Source organism: Haematobia irritans, chromosome 2 (assembly GCF_050003625.1).
Source record: "Haematobia irritans isolate KBUSLIRL chromosome 2, ASM5000362v1, whole genome shotgun sequence".
Taxonomy (NCBI): Eukaryota; Metazoa; Arthropoda; class Insecta; order Diptera; family Muscidae; genus Haematobia; species Haematobia irritans.
In genome coordinates, this window is record NC_134398.1 from 51614343 (window position 1) to 51629416 (window position 15074).

A 15074-nucleotide genomic window follows, 5' to 3' on the forward strand; every position below is an offset into this window, starting at 1 on the left:
CTACAAAAAAAAACCATGTGGTTTTCAATACTTATTTGTAACGAGGTTCGTGGTCAATTGCAAGAAATTAAAAAAAAATGGAAAATTTTAGCCAAATAACCAAATAGTTTATAAAAATAGGTAAGTGAAAATAAAAAATGAAATAAAACTTTAAGGAAGTCACTAAATGTATATCTCTTTGCAGAAAACTAAAATTATGGATTCTACGTTCTTGAAAACATTAAAAAGCTGACCGATGAAAAGATGGTGGACAATTAACTGGAACTGTTTCAAAAATTTTATAATAATTGGTACGTCAATATGAAAAATTAAATCAACACTTTAGAGAAGTCACTAAATTAAATCTCTTTGCAGAAAACTAAAATCTTTGGATGCTACATTCTTGCAAACATTAAGAAGCTGACCAATAAAAAATGAGTGGCTTATCGACAAGAAAAAGTTTCCAGAAACATTACAAGTGCAACCAATTAAAATTGTTAAAAACAACAAATTGTTGAAATCAACAACTTCTGGATGAAAATGTGCATCACATCGTCAGTTTAATTCATATGCTATTATCAGTTTAAAATGGATATTTTGTGAATTCCTTCTGCTGGAAATCAATTCTAACACGCGGTGCAGTACGTTCCTAATTTCAAATTGCCCGCATGTTAATAAATTTTAATGCTGTTTTATGACACCAAAAGGAAGGAAATCGAATTATCAATGCAAAAGTGTTTACTAATAATGTTTAAGATATTTAAAGTTTTGTTGTTTGTTTTGCTTTTTTTTCTTAAGGCCGGTACTATGTTCATTCTTGCGAAAAACTTTTATAGAAACCATTATTTCGCACATAGAAAGCGGTGTTTATTTAGGTAACTTGGAGCGCTATTTTACAGGGAGCGATATTGAATTAAGTTGGTGGTTGCTGCTTGTTATTACAAAATAAACATTTTATTTTCCTTGGGCAATTGATCTGCTACTCCTTTGATCCTTTGTATAGTTTCGGAACAAAAATATAATCCGTGTTTGTGTTATAAACCCACACAAATAGTTTTAATAAATAAATTATTTCTAAATTCACATTGCAAATGGCGCCATGCTATAAACGTCAGTTTTTCAACTCGAAAAAACAAAGTACCACAAATGGAAAAATTTCGCTAGTTTTTCGCATTTTTTAATTTTGTATGGAGTTTCAACGCGAAAACCGAACAGAGTACCGGCCTTTATTTGTTGATATGTTTAATAAGATTATTATTTATCAATTGGTAGTGTAGTGTACTATTATATATTTTATTTTGATGAAAATGAATAAATTATACAAAATTCATAGAATTTGGACTTTGACTTTCAATTTGAAGTGGGGATATCATTCATACAAATTTAGGTTGAAAAGTATTTGCAACGATGTTAATTTTGAATTTGACTCGCATCGGAAATTGTTTGACAAATTATTGAGTAGCGATGCATTTCAATTTGAGGATAACACTTGAGATATTATTGCTAATGTGTTGAATTTCACTGTTGAGGGTAATGTCTGTTTTTTGTTGAGAACGCGATTTTCTCAACAATTTCTCAACTTAAATATTACCCTTATCCTTTGAAAAAAAGTTTGAAAAATTGTTAAAATTTAGCATTTTTCAAACATTTGTGTTTATTGGGAGGGTTCAAATGTCCAAAATGTGAATCTTGTTTGTAATATGTAGAAATCAATGTAAGAGATTGTTGAGAAAATTGAGGGTAAAACACAGGCATATGAAATTGAGATTAAATTCTATATTTTACAAATATTAGAGAATGATGAAGCAAGCATTTTGTATAGCATCCAGTACTAAAAGAAAAGCAGGCTTATATTACGTTCACATTATTAAGGTGGGTATTAACCCTGCCAACATTTTTTGAATTTGGGGGCGCTTCTGAGAATCCCCAGTACGTCGAAAACAATCATATACGATATCAAAAACTCGTCGGAAAAGCGCCGTCACTATTGAGAAGTTGTACCACGCCAAGTTACTACAAAAAGGTTTATCATGAGTGCAATTATTAGGTGCCTTTATAGATCAATTTAGAACGACGCCAATAAGAGACCCTCCAAACAATCAGAAAAAGCACATTTTAAGATAGTGGTAAAAGAATCATTGTGGTCGAGTAAAACACGCTTGTTTAGATATTTAATAATTTGATTAATTATTTAAAAATTCTTAAAAATATAACATTTATACCACTATCACATCACATTTAACATAATTTTTTGCATTAATGATGAGGTAAAGTTACAAGTAGCGAGTTACATGTTGCAGCGTCTATCAGCCAGTGTTTTTATTCGATGGAGGCAGCGTGTCTGTAAAATATTTGAAAAACAATCACTTTATTCCATTTGGAAAATCAAAAATTGTTCACCAATATACCTTTCACAATTTTAAGCGTAAAATCTATGTTTTCAGAACTTTATTTTCGTTTTTATTTAAATAAAATATAACAAGCTGGTTGCGCTTGGCGTTTCACAAAAAATAAAATGGCTTTTGTAAAAGTAGTGATGGCAAAATACATGTATGAAGTACATTTTGTACTTTATGATATGCTGCCCCCCATCACAGTAGGATGGTTGTAGTGACATTTACGAGTCTGTGGTAGCGATGAAGATGAAATGGAACTTTGAAATGCTGGCAGGGTACAATCACACAACTTAAAATAGATGTCAGCTGAAATTTCGATCGATTTCAGTAGATTTACAACGAGGAAACTTCAGTTGTATCTTTGTGGATTTCGAAAGTCATTTCAGTCTTTATGTTGGTCAAAAACAAATGGAATTCAATTCGTAGCTCGCCCTACCAGCATTTCAAAGTTCCATTTCACCCTCATCCTACCACAGACTCGTAAATGTCACTACAACAATCGCCAACTGTGATGGGGAAGTATATCAAAAAGTACAAAATGTACATGAAAGTATTTTGCCATCACTATTGTTAGAAGACCCATTTTATATTTTGTGAAACGCCAAGCACAACTAGCTTATTATAACCTGCCAACATTTTTTGAATTTGGGGGCGCTTCTGAGAATCCCCACTACGTCGAAAACAGTCGTATACGATATCCAAAACTCCTCGGAAAAGCGCCATCACTATTGAGAAGTTGTACCACGACAAGTTACTATAAAAAAGTATTGCATGTGTGCAATTATTAGGTGCCCTTCTGGATACATTTTGAAGGACGCCAATAAGAGCCCCTTCAAACAATCAGACAAAGTGCATTTTAAGATAGTTGTAAAAGAATCATTGTGTTCACGTAATACACGATTGTTTAGATGTTTATTAATTTTATTAAACATTTATAAAATCTCATAAATATAACATTTATACGACTATCACATCACATTTAACATATTTTTATGCATTAATAAAAGATTGATGTTGAGTTACAAGTTGCAAGTTACATGTTGTCTATCAGCCAGTGCTTTTATTCCCAATGGAGGCAGCGTGTCTGGAAAAATATTTGAAAAACTATCACTTTATTCCATTTGGAAAGTCAAAAATTGTTCACCAATATACCTTTCACAATTTTAAGCGAAATGACTAGTTTTTCAGCACTTCATTATCATTTTTATTTAAATAAATTATAAGAAGCTAGCTGTGCTTGGTGTTTCACAAAATATAAAATTGCTCTTGTAACAATAGTGATGGCAAAATACTTTCATGCGAATAGTTATGGCAACATACTATCACAGTTGGCGATTGTTGCAGTGTCACTTACGAGTCAGTGGTAGCGATGAGGATGAAATGGAACTTTGAAATGCTGGCATGGAATTTATTTAAATAAAAACGAAAAAAATGCTGAAAACATACATAGTTATTACGTGAAAGGTATTATTGTGAAAGGTATATGGAATAAAGTGATTGTTTATTTCAAGTATTTTTCCAGAAACGCTGCCTCCATAGAGAATAAACAAACGGCTGATAAACGCTGCAACATGTAACTTGCTACGTGTAAATCAACATCATTCTTTTATTAATGAAAAAAGTTTTATTAAATGTGATGAGATTAAGTATTAAGTTCGAGTTTAGCTGCTAAAATCGTCATTTTTTCACGGTTACTTTTCTTTAATAATCCATTTTTTGGAATATAAACTTTGTGAAAATGTGCTTTGGGCTTATCCCCATCAAGTTATAATAAAATTTACAATAAATATGTATAATTTTATGCATTTTTCTTACTGATTTTAGCGGCTAAACTCGAACTTAGTACCCAACTATAAACGGAACATTCGTGTTTTACTTGGCCACAATGATTCTATTACAATTACATTAAAATTCACTTTTTCTGATAATTTCTCGCAGATCTTATTGGCGTCGTTCTAAATTGATCTAAAAAGGCACATAATAATTGCACTGATGAGAAACTTTTTTGTAGTAACTTGGCAACTTCTCAATAGTGACGGCGCTTTTCCGAGTTTTTGATGTCGTATCAAGGCATATTAATTAAAGGTAAAGTCACGTGCAAGCGTGTGTACACCCCATGCTATTTAGAAAGTCAAACTAAAATGACAGGTCACTTAAGTTGACATTTTGTGTATGTGTAGTGTTGTTGCATGTAAATAAATGCAATATTTAGGTACACAAAGAATGTAAACAAACCTACTAAACGTAAACAAAGCCTTTGACAAGATGAATGTCGATATTAGTCACCTGATTGCATGACTTTACCTCTTTAATATTCTCAGTAGTGCCGTCAAATTCAAAAAATGTTGGCAGGGTCTTATGTTATGTGCCGTCCAGTTTATTTCTTCAGTTTGTAAAGAAAACATATACTAATGGCCATTTTCTTATCCTCCGATTAATTTTAACCGGTGGATAGACCTCCGGTTAGTAAATTTTTTGTATGGGATCAGCTGTTTTATCGACACGATAAATAATAACAAGACATTGAGAAACTGGCCCTAAATTCGCAAATGATCGAATTCTTAATATTCCAGGGATTCATAAAAATTGATCCCTATTAATGTAATCAATGTGGATACACTACTTGTGCATTTGTATCATGCATATGAGAAGCACAATTGTAACTTATTGGGTACCTCTTTTTACAACCAAGTACCGGCGCCCTGTATAACCTACAATAATTTTGATTAAGCATTGAAAGTAAACAAACTTTAACAAGTTTAAATTATTAAAATGATGCCTCTAAGCTATGCAAATATATACAAAACGCCAGACGAACATAAACCGCCCGAGGAGACCGATTTGGCCGATGATACGGAATATCCAAATTTAAATTCTCGAGACTACGCCAGGCGTCCATTAAACCACACAGTTCGCATGCATGATGCTTGGGAATGCATATCCATAAGCACACCATGCACAGAAGAGCAAGGAAATGTGTCGATTTGTTGCAACAAGTTAAGTGGGCGCGAATGGACGGGAACATTGTGGGGATTCGATAAAGTCCAAGTGGCCAGAAATAAAGAAAATTCTATATCACCTGAATCATCGTGTTTCAAATTGCAATGTCCAGCTATAATAAATTGTATGGAATATGTGACCACTAATATTGTAAGTTGGTTAATTGAGTTTATCCATTTTCACTAATTGGAATCTTTTTAGTTAATACTTGCTTTTAATAACGGAAATCTTCAATTATGGTCTACACATTCAGAAGTACGCAATGCTAAGAATCCTTATTGTTTATTTAAAATTGGCGAAAGATGTGAACATATGAAACCCATAACATCTTTAGCAACCTGCAAGGCCAACCAAAACAGTGCGATCACTGGCAGTAAAGATGGTTGTATAAAAGTAAGTTTGGCATTACAAGCCTTGTGGTGCTGTACGATTTGCAAGTACTAGATAGATTTTTGAGTGTCTTTTTAGATATGGGATATGGGTACAGCTGATTTAATTTCTAAGGGAAGCTATCGTTTTGCCCATACTGATTCTATAACAGCAATAGCTACATCAAGAGCAGATGAGAACATTTTTACCACTTGCTCTTTGGATAAAACATGCCTTTTTTGGGATGCTCGGGAAACTCGACCTGCTATAGGTATAATACATAGTTCCTAAAAACTATACACTGAGTTTTTAAAACGAACTATTTAATTTCTTTCTAAAGCCTTAGTCGATAATCATGAAGTACGCTTTAATTACGTATGCCCAAACGATAAATCTGAAGATATCTTATATTTGGGTGATGAATCTGGTTATGTTTTAGAGGTAGATATACGACAGCCAAATCAAATACAAAAGAAGGCGCAATATTTTGATCGACCAGTACGAAAAATGAAACCAAATGGGTATGTAAATAAAAAGTTCGCATTAGACATGTTTTGATTTTTGTATGTATTCCTTACAGAGAAAACTTTGCTGTGATCGCTGATTCAAATTTAACAAAAATATCAAAATTATCAGATCACTGTATTTTCTATGAAAATGAAGATACACAAAATTTTATAAGAGATGGCGCTTGGATTACGCCCGAAGAATTTATAACAATAGGGTTTGAAGGAAAATTAAGAAGTCACAAAATCTAGAACTATTTTAAAAATAGATTTAGATTTCTTTTGAATAAAAATGTAGCTGTGAATCGATACATCTTAAAATGTCATATATTAACTAAACGGTGGCTAGCTATTCAATGAAAATTTTGTAATTCGTTCAGATTTTTTTTTTATATAAACTTTTAATCAAAATATGAAGAAAAAACTTTCGCTGATAAACATTGTAATTTCTTACGAAATACCACTAAGTTATAAGCAATACGATACGAACTAAACACATATTCATGAGAAATTTGAAAATTTGCTTAATTTTGTAATATATATAATTTCTGTTCAAAATCTTTGAATGAATATCCAGTAGTTTTAGATAGACTATATAGTTTTAAGCAGGACAATGCTAATGAATTAGAAATTTTGAAAGATTCCAACAAAACTATGAGTAACAATATAAATATAAACTTAGGAATATTTAACAAATTTAAAGCAATAGTTAAAATGTAAATTAATGTTTAAATATATTCATTAAATGCAGTATGGACAACTTATTTAATTGATTGTTTTTTTTTCGTTATTTTGAATATGCATTTTCCTTAATTGGGGTTTTTGTTGCGAAACAGCATTTTTTATCAAAAAATCATTCATTGGTTTTATCATTCATTTCTGAACTTAATTGCTTAATTTCAACTAATATGTGTTTTTACAGGAAATCAGAGAAGAGAAAAACTGCCGCCAAACGTTTTTTTATATCCTGCAAATAAATATCATATTAATGCTACACCAGTTCCCAAAACGATTTAGGTCATCTCGTAGGAAGCAAAACTCGTCTAAGCTATCAGATGGGAAGAAATTCTTCACATCATCCGCATATATAAAAATTCTAGAATTAGCTACGAATTGGGGCGAGACGTTGATAATAAATAAAAAATAGAATGGGTCCCAAATGACTAAGGCATACCCGATGGCTGAAACAACACGAATATGACACCCCGAATGATACAGTATGCGTACGACAATCGAGATATGACGAAATCCAGTTGATAAATGAAGTGGCGAGACAAATCCCATCCACCTTATATAAAGAACTTATGACAAAGCCTGTCGAATGTGTTACTAAATTCAGTATAAACGACATCTGCTTGCTTACCCAGCACAAAACTGACGAATAACACGCGAAGTAAATTGTAATAGATTCGATTGTAATTGTAATAGAATCCTTACGAAACCCATGCTTGCAAGGACGCAAACCCGAAGAAACGACATGGGATAAAATATCCATAACAAATTTTCTTAAAAATCTTCGGGATAGCAATCAACCTTGCTATCGTGCTATAATTCCCCACTTCAAAAGGACTTCTGTCCAAATATGAACACAATTTACGGCACCGTGTTGACTTTTTGTTTTTCGTAAAGGCCGGTATGCACCTCTTGCGAAAAATTTAGTTCCCATAAGAAATGCATTGCTATTTATGCGAACGAAATTTTCGGTAGCGTTCAATTTCGTAAGCTGGTACGCTCGTATAATGAACATTTTTGTTCATAACAGGGTTGTCAAAGGCATATTTTGGAGAGATGTTGACAACGCATGGCAGCAAACCTTTAATTTATTACAATAATTGTGTGAGTAAAAGTTTTAAGAGATCTGTAAATAATCAACAATTTATATGTATTTGAAACAAATATTAACAATTTTTAAATGCGATTAGATGGTTTAAAATTTGTGTGCATTATCGGCCTTATAGCCCGAAAGGGGTTCACATCCCCATTTCGTAGGGATATCATACGCACCATGATACGGATCATGGCGGGTGGTTTCAAACCTAAACAGTTGACATTCATGGAACAGGTGGCATTTTTTTAATGAAATTCTCCAAACATAATAACGTCCAAGGCATATTAAACAAGGTTCTTTCAATATTACAAAAACAACAATGTCACCACCATATTGCCATTTTGATTTACAGTCAAAATCAAAACATTATTCAACAAGTGGTAGATGTAAGCAAAGGCAAAATGAAGCTATCAATCCAACCAAATAAAACAGTTCTGTTATCATTTCATAGCAAGTTCAAAACTTTTTTTATAAAATAATTTATTTTATTTTATTTGTCAGAGTTGAAGAAATAGACTGCATTGTATTTGGCAGGAGGAGATGTCAAACCCAAAGTCTTCCAAGCTATCAAAATTCCTCGTACGTCGGTTATTTAGTGTAAGTAATTGAATCAGCTTCAATGTTGAAGTATTGTACAAATTCTACTCTATCCATACTGACGATCCCACTTCTGAAAGGTTTCACTGTATGCCGTTAAATTTCGAAGCGAAAAATTCACTTTAAAGTATCAATTTCAATTTATTAAGACAATACAATGAGCCAAATTTGAATGTGATTAAAATTGGCAAACAAAACTAAATGATATCGTATTTAGCGGACAATTTTTTAGCATGAGGGAAACCCTAACATTTATTTAAAATAAATAATATGAACGTAAATATTTGAATATTCTTTTCAAACTTATAAAAAATAATAATGGTTCAAAAATAACAATTTCTGGATGTACTTATGCATGAATGCATATCGCTAAAATATGCTGTAGAGAATTTAAATATAACAAAGTTTCCATATACCCACATTTATAAGGTATGCTGGATAAAGTGCAATCAATCAGTTTTCAAATTAAGAAGTAAACTTAGAATAAAGACAAATTTCTAGCTCATCACAGATAAAATGCACTGCACTATATTTTCGGGAATATTCAGTGGTTCGTCACATAAATCTCCTGTGTTTTTATCAACCATAAAGATCTCATTCAAAACTTTGTCAGGATCGTCGGGATCCAGCGTAGATACCAGAACTAAAGAACCTTCGGCCAATTCAGTAAGTATCTGTTGAATATCTTGCTCATTTAATTCACGTTCGGACATAATCGAAGAAGTGGTATCTCCACATGTAAGATCAGGTGGTGGAACGATGGATTGCGGTTGAACGATAGATTGTGGTTCTTGTTGTATTTCTGCAGGGTAAATTTGCTGAGGAGATACCAATGTTGGTGATGGCATTGGCAATGATGGGGGCGAGGGCGATGGCGTTGGTTGAGTTATTATGGATTGTTCTTTATATGTTGTTTGTGACATGGACTGTTGCCGATTATTTATTGTTGTCAACGAACCATCGTCTAAATTGACAAAAGTTCGACTTTCAGAGTATAGCTCTACATCCGGGGAATTATTATGATAACTATTTCCATTAGCATAAGATGATGACGAATCTGTACTCGAGGATTCAGTTATTTGCTCTGAAGATATTGATTGTAAAGGAAAACTGTTTTCCTGTAAAGGCATACTACTTGAATTGTCCTCCATAATATCGGAAAGCACGTAATGGTTCCCACTTTCTTCCCTTTCTACATCATCATTGTCCCGGTTTACTTCCATTTTTGTGGTAAATAGTGGCATTTGTTGTGGTTCATTCTTTACTTGTTCGACCTTAATAGATTGTGAAAGAAAAGCTGGTGCTGGCGACGGTGGTGCCGGAGACGTGACGTCGGACTGTAGAACCGACTGTGATGGCTGATTACCCATTGTTTCTGTTTTATGTGTAACAGTATTGGCTTCCTTTTTAATGTTTGGTACACGACGTCGACGTCGTTTGACTTTATCATTTACGCTTTTTATTTTGCTATTTGAATTAATTTCGGAAACTTCGGCGGATGAGTTTGTGTTATTGTTGATTTCGTCAATTTGAGATTGAATAGTTGTTGCGGCAGGGACAATATGTTCTATGTGTTTGGATTGTGTTTTACGTGGCTTTTTCTGCTTTTGTTCATTCTCAGTCTCATTTTGGTAAATATTAGCACCTTTCAATGCAGCATCCGCATGACTTCGAACATATTTTCTCTGAAATTATAAAAGAATTTTACAATATTAAAAAATTGAATAGTAGTCTATTGAGTTCCTCCCATATTGTTGGTCAACGTGCGTGAGTAAAGTTTTTCATCGTGACTGCGTACGTGAGTGAAATTTCACTCACTTTCGCACACAGATTCCCTTATACTAACAAATACATTGTGAATCCGTAGGCCGTGATATTTTCTCAATGAATGAGAATTTTTTTCTCACTAGGGGTCAAGCGAGAGATTTTTTATGAGAGAAGTTTTAGGAAGTTTAAAGGAAACAAATTGGGAAGGCTCAAACCATCCAAATTGCAAAAACATGAGTCCGAATCTTTGTGACGGTATCAAAATACATTTTCTCTGAAAAAAAATGTAATCGATTAAATAGGAGAGCATTTTCTGTATTTTATATATATTAAGAATTGAAGAAGAATTGTATATTAAGAATTGAAGTGCCCTGCTTTCATCTCATGTTCACAATTTATGTTCCTTGAAAATTTTTAGGGAAATAGGAACATCTATTTTAGAGGCTACAATTAGATAAGGAAAAAAAAAATAAATAAACTGGAAACATATCGGCGAGTATTTAGTGTCAGCCCTTTAATATAGGCTTACTTAGACTATTCAATCCATTATAGCGAATTTCTCTCCTATCAATGAGCGCTGTCCGATTCCATATTTAGTTCTTTTTTATAGCATTGTTTCACATTATCGGGCAGCACTCAGTGATAAGAGAGAAGTTCACCAATGTGGTATCACAATGAACTGAATAGTCTAAGTGAGCCCGATACATCGGGCTGCCACCTAACCCATAGACCTTGTAATACATACACTATTCTCTTAAAAAAAAAATGTGTCAGTTCCAAAAATTTATTTTCTGACATTTTGTTTTGATTTTTTCTTAAAGAGTCAGTCCCAAACATTAATTTTCGTGCATTTGATTTTGTGTTGTTCGTAAAGAGCAATGCTGCTCAAAATTAAATATCGTATTTTCGCGGTTTTGGTCACAATTTTTTGTTCAACTATGAACTTTTAATATATTAATTTATTTATAAATCCTCTGTTGCATCATAAACGTTCTAATTTTGTGTAAAATTGGCAAACTACAAAAAGGAAAACGAAAGAGATTGTAAGCGTGCTCTTATTTTTCTCGTTTATTCTTAATCTTCAGAACTATCAAACATAGTTTGACACCCATGGCTCATATATGTATTATAAGGTCTATGACCTAACCTAACCTTCCCATTACGGTGAAAATACTTAGAGAAGCTTCGAAACACTCAGAAATGTCACCAGCATTACTGGGAGGGGATAATGTACCACTGAACAAATTTTTGGCGTTTTGGTAAAAACTGAAATCGGGCATGCACCATGGTTGAAATTTTTCAAAATTGTATACTTTAATGCTTATGTTCCATATTTAGACTTACCTTCTTTACTTCTTTGGATGCCGCTTCTTTAATCCGTTTATACTTTTCAGCTTCCTCTTCTAGTCTTTTATCCTCCTCTTCTATTTGCTTTTTCAGCTCTTCAATATTAAACTTTTTCGGATATAGTAATGCTTTGTTTATCAAATGACCATTAATACGTTCCTCTTTTTTAAACTTCAATTTTAAATCACGCCGCGTCCTGTTAGGAAACAATGGTACCATAAGAGAGAAATCTGTCCCCACTGTTTGTAGGCAACGGTAAAATTTTATTGTTTCCGAGGAAGGCCAATCTCGTGTTCGTTTTTGCCTTGAATAGAAACCATTCATTCCGGTATTCTCGTCTAAGTAAATCAATGAGGAGTTAGCCAAAACTTTGCGAGCTTCTTGCTCTGCAGTAGTTTCAATTACCAGTGACGTATCATCTAAAATCAATTCTCCATTCGAATTGAGTTTAAGCTGTGGTACCGGCATTGATCCTTCGGCACTATCTTTCTCCTTTTTTTCTTTGAAAGGTTTCATATCTGAGGTATTGGTTGATTTTCCACTATTTTCAATTTTTAAATTAAGATTAGGCTTTTGTTCCATAGGATTAGTGGCAGGATTATAGAATATCAAATCCGACATTTTTAACAGTGACTTATCTGGGATACCGTTTACGAATCTTGCTTCAAAATCCCTTTTCAAATTTTGTTTGTGCTCATCGATTTTACGGGGTTTATGAGTATTAACCATTGTATCGGAAAATACCGAACATCCAGATTCCGTTCTTACTCGACCCATTCCCCCATTGACCACACCATTGGGTAGATATTTATGTGGAGTGTGATGAGATAGACTACTGGAATTTGAATTTGTACTAAATGAACTGGAAATGTGTCTTTCCCTTCTTTGGACAGGGACTGCAAAATCATTATGATCATCACTTGTATGGGGAGACGGCGAGGATCCCAAAAAACTATTACGCCTTTGGCCAAACACGGGTGTTGCCTTAATACGCTGTCTAGCATGAGCATTTTTTGATGGTGATGAAGGAATCTCATTTTGAGACTTTTGAAGATCCAAGTGTAAAGCATTCTCTTCAATGTCTGAGTAAAAAACATCGTCGGTTCCAGCATTTTGTTCATTATTAACAGAACGTTGATATTCGACCTTGGGCGGACATTTAAATGCAGTTTCACACTGTTCGTCTTTCTTCGTAGGAGAATTTCCAGAACTTGAGCTATTTATAGACTCTTCATTGTTGTTAGCCCCACCCTTCTTCTCATTAAAGATATCACAACGTGCATTACTACTACTGCATAGATTATCTTCTGCATTCGTGTCACTTGTGCTGTATGTGGATGAGGATATAACCTCTTTTTCAGAAAATGTGTTTGCAGACTCTTCAATTCGATCGCACGACGATGAAATGTCCTTTGTGTCTTCTTTACCAGCAGATTCTTTTTCCAGGTCTAATTTGCTTTCTCCTGAAGGATCATCTTTAATGCTTTCACCTATCTTAGGTTTCGCTTCTGCTAACTTTGATTTCCGCTTTGAGTTTAGTTGTATGTTAGCTTGCGCTTTTATTCTTGGTCTTCTCATAGCCATCCTGATAGATTTAGAAATTTAGGTTCAAGTTTTCATTGAGATTTACGGAAGATTTGCAATTCTTGGATTGAATTACCAAAATAAAAACAAGACATATAACCAACCAACCACGAGACAGTTCAAAAGCGTTGCATATTTTTGTATTATAGTACTAAGTACGTTTCACTTACAACTTTGTGTTGAGACATATGAAAGAGCAGTGCTGCCAATTTGATGCTTGTAGCACCAAATTTAGTGCTTTTTGATATCCTAAAAGCAACAAATTGCCTTTTTAGTGCCTTTTCAAAAAAAATCACCAACTTGGTGCTTTCTGGCATATGCTTTTTTCAATTTATACAGTATTAAGTTTAATTGATGGTATCTTTTCGTACAAATATTTGAATTAGACTTTCAAAAGTTTAAGACTCTGAACTATTTTGCCAAATATAGAATTTGATTGTTATGATTCTTGATTCTTTTTATTGATTCTTTTTTTAATCAATATTAGTATTTAGGGTATTCTTCAGAAATGTCTAGGGACGGGTGCCGAATTTCGGAACATCCCTGCCAGCATTTCAGGTTCCATTTCATCCTTATCGCTACCACAGACTCGTAAATGACACTGCAACAATCGCCAACTGTGATGAAGGAAGCATATAAAAAAGTATGTACATGAAAGTATTGTTACGAATTTGATAATTGTAGATTTAAGTTTATATCTAATTATACAATTATATATATAATTAGCTATAATGCATTTGGACGTCAATTGCCTGTTTCGGTATCAGGCTAACATGTAATATGATTTAAGTTTATTTAAATTAGTTTCCGTTAATTTAAAATTTCAAATTGTAACGATAAAATTTCGTTATCACTTGTTGGAATCATCTATTCATTTTCTGGTACTTTCCTAAATTTCTTTTATGTTCTTTTGTTTGCTTATTTCCATATCGAAATGTTAGTTCTTAAGCTACGGTCAGACTAGTCAAATATTTGATCAAAACTGTCAAATATTTCTTTGCCATAGACTGACCAACAAACTTTTGTTTGAAGCAACCCAATAAACACAGTATGAGCGTTTTTCAAATGCAACAACTTTTCAGTTTGAAGGCCGGTATGCACCTCTAGCGAAATTTTCGGTAGCAAAAATTTATTTAAGTCTACAACAAAAAAACAGGGCTGTGTACACAAATTTTAAACCAGCTAATCGCTTTTAAAAATTGTTAATATATGTTCCAAATATTCCTCAAATAAATTGTTTATTATTTACAGACCTTTTAAAACTTTTACGCACACAATGATTGTAATAAATTAAATGTTTGCTGCCAAAATATGCTTTTGACAACCCTGTTATTTTCATTAGAGGTGCGTACCAACTTACGAAATTGAACGCTACCGAAAATTTCGTTAGCATAAATAGCAATGCATTTCTTATGGGAATTAAATTTTTCGCTAGAGGTGCATACCGGCCTTGAGGGTAAATATAATTTTCAACATAAATTCAACTTGACTTGAAATAACTCATCTTCAATACATCTTCAAATTGTTTGCGAATTACTTCCAATTTGCCAAAATGTTGACGAAATCTTTGAAAAGGTGTTGACGATAATATGAGAAAACTTTGACTAAACACTACCCTAAAATGCAACGAAAAAACCATGGTAACCCAATAAACACAGGATGAGCGTTTTTCAAATGCAACAACTTTTCAGTTTGAGGGTA

At 33.2% G+C, this 15074-nt stretch overlaps 2 protein-coding genes and 1 long non-coding RNA gene across 3 annotated transcripts; 2 read left to right on the plus strand and 1 right to left on the minus strand.

Annotated features, from left to right (window-relative positions):
• Positions 1 to 529, plus strand: LOC142224290 (uncharacterized). The gene is made up of 3 exons (XR_012719109.1): positions 1 to 120; positions 185 to 290; positions 355 to 529. It is a non-coding gene; the product is annotated as an uncharacterized LOC142224290 (long non-coding RNA).
• A 4526-nt stretch (positions 530 to 5055) lies between these two features.
• Positions 5056 to 7014, plus strand: vls (valois). The gene is made up of 5 exons (XM_075294060.1): positions 5056 to 5525; positions 5577 to 5768; positions 5844 to 6015; positions 6085 to 6265; positions 6325 to 7014. Exons 1-5 carry the CDS (start codon positions 5148 to 5150, stop codon positions 6500 to 6502), a joined length of 1101 nt encoding a protein of 366 aa, XP_075150175.1. The 5' UTR covers positions 5056 to 5147; the 3' UTR covers positions 6503 to 7014.
• Positions 7015 to 8796: 1782 nt separating this feature from the next.
• Bdp1 (transcription factor TFIIIB component B'' homolog Bdp1) lies at positions 8797 to 13509 on the minus strand. The gene is made up of 2 exons (XM_075294059.1): positions 11787 to 13509; positions 8797 to 10360 (listed from the first exon to the last, which is right to left on the minus strand). The coding sequence occupies exons 1-2, from the start codon at positions 13371 to 13373 to the stop codon at positions 9173 to 9175; spliced, it is 2775 nt and encodes a 924-aa protein (XP_075150174.1). The 5' UTR covers positions 13374 to 13509; the 3' UTR covers positions 8797 to 9172.
• Positions 13510 to 15074: the final 1565 nt, after the last annotated feature.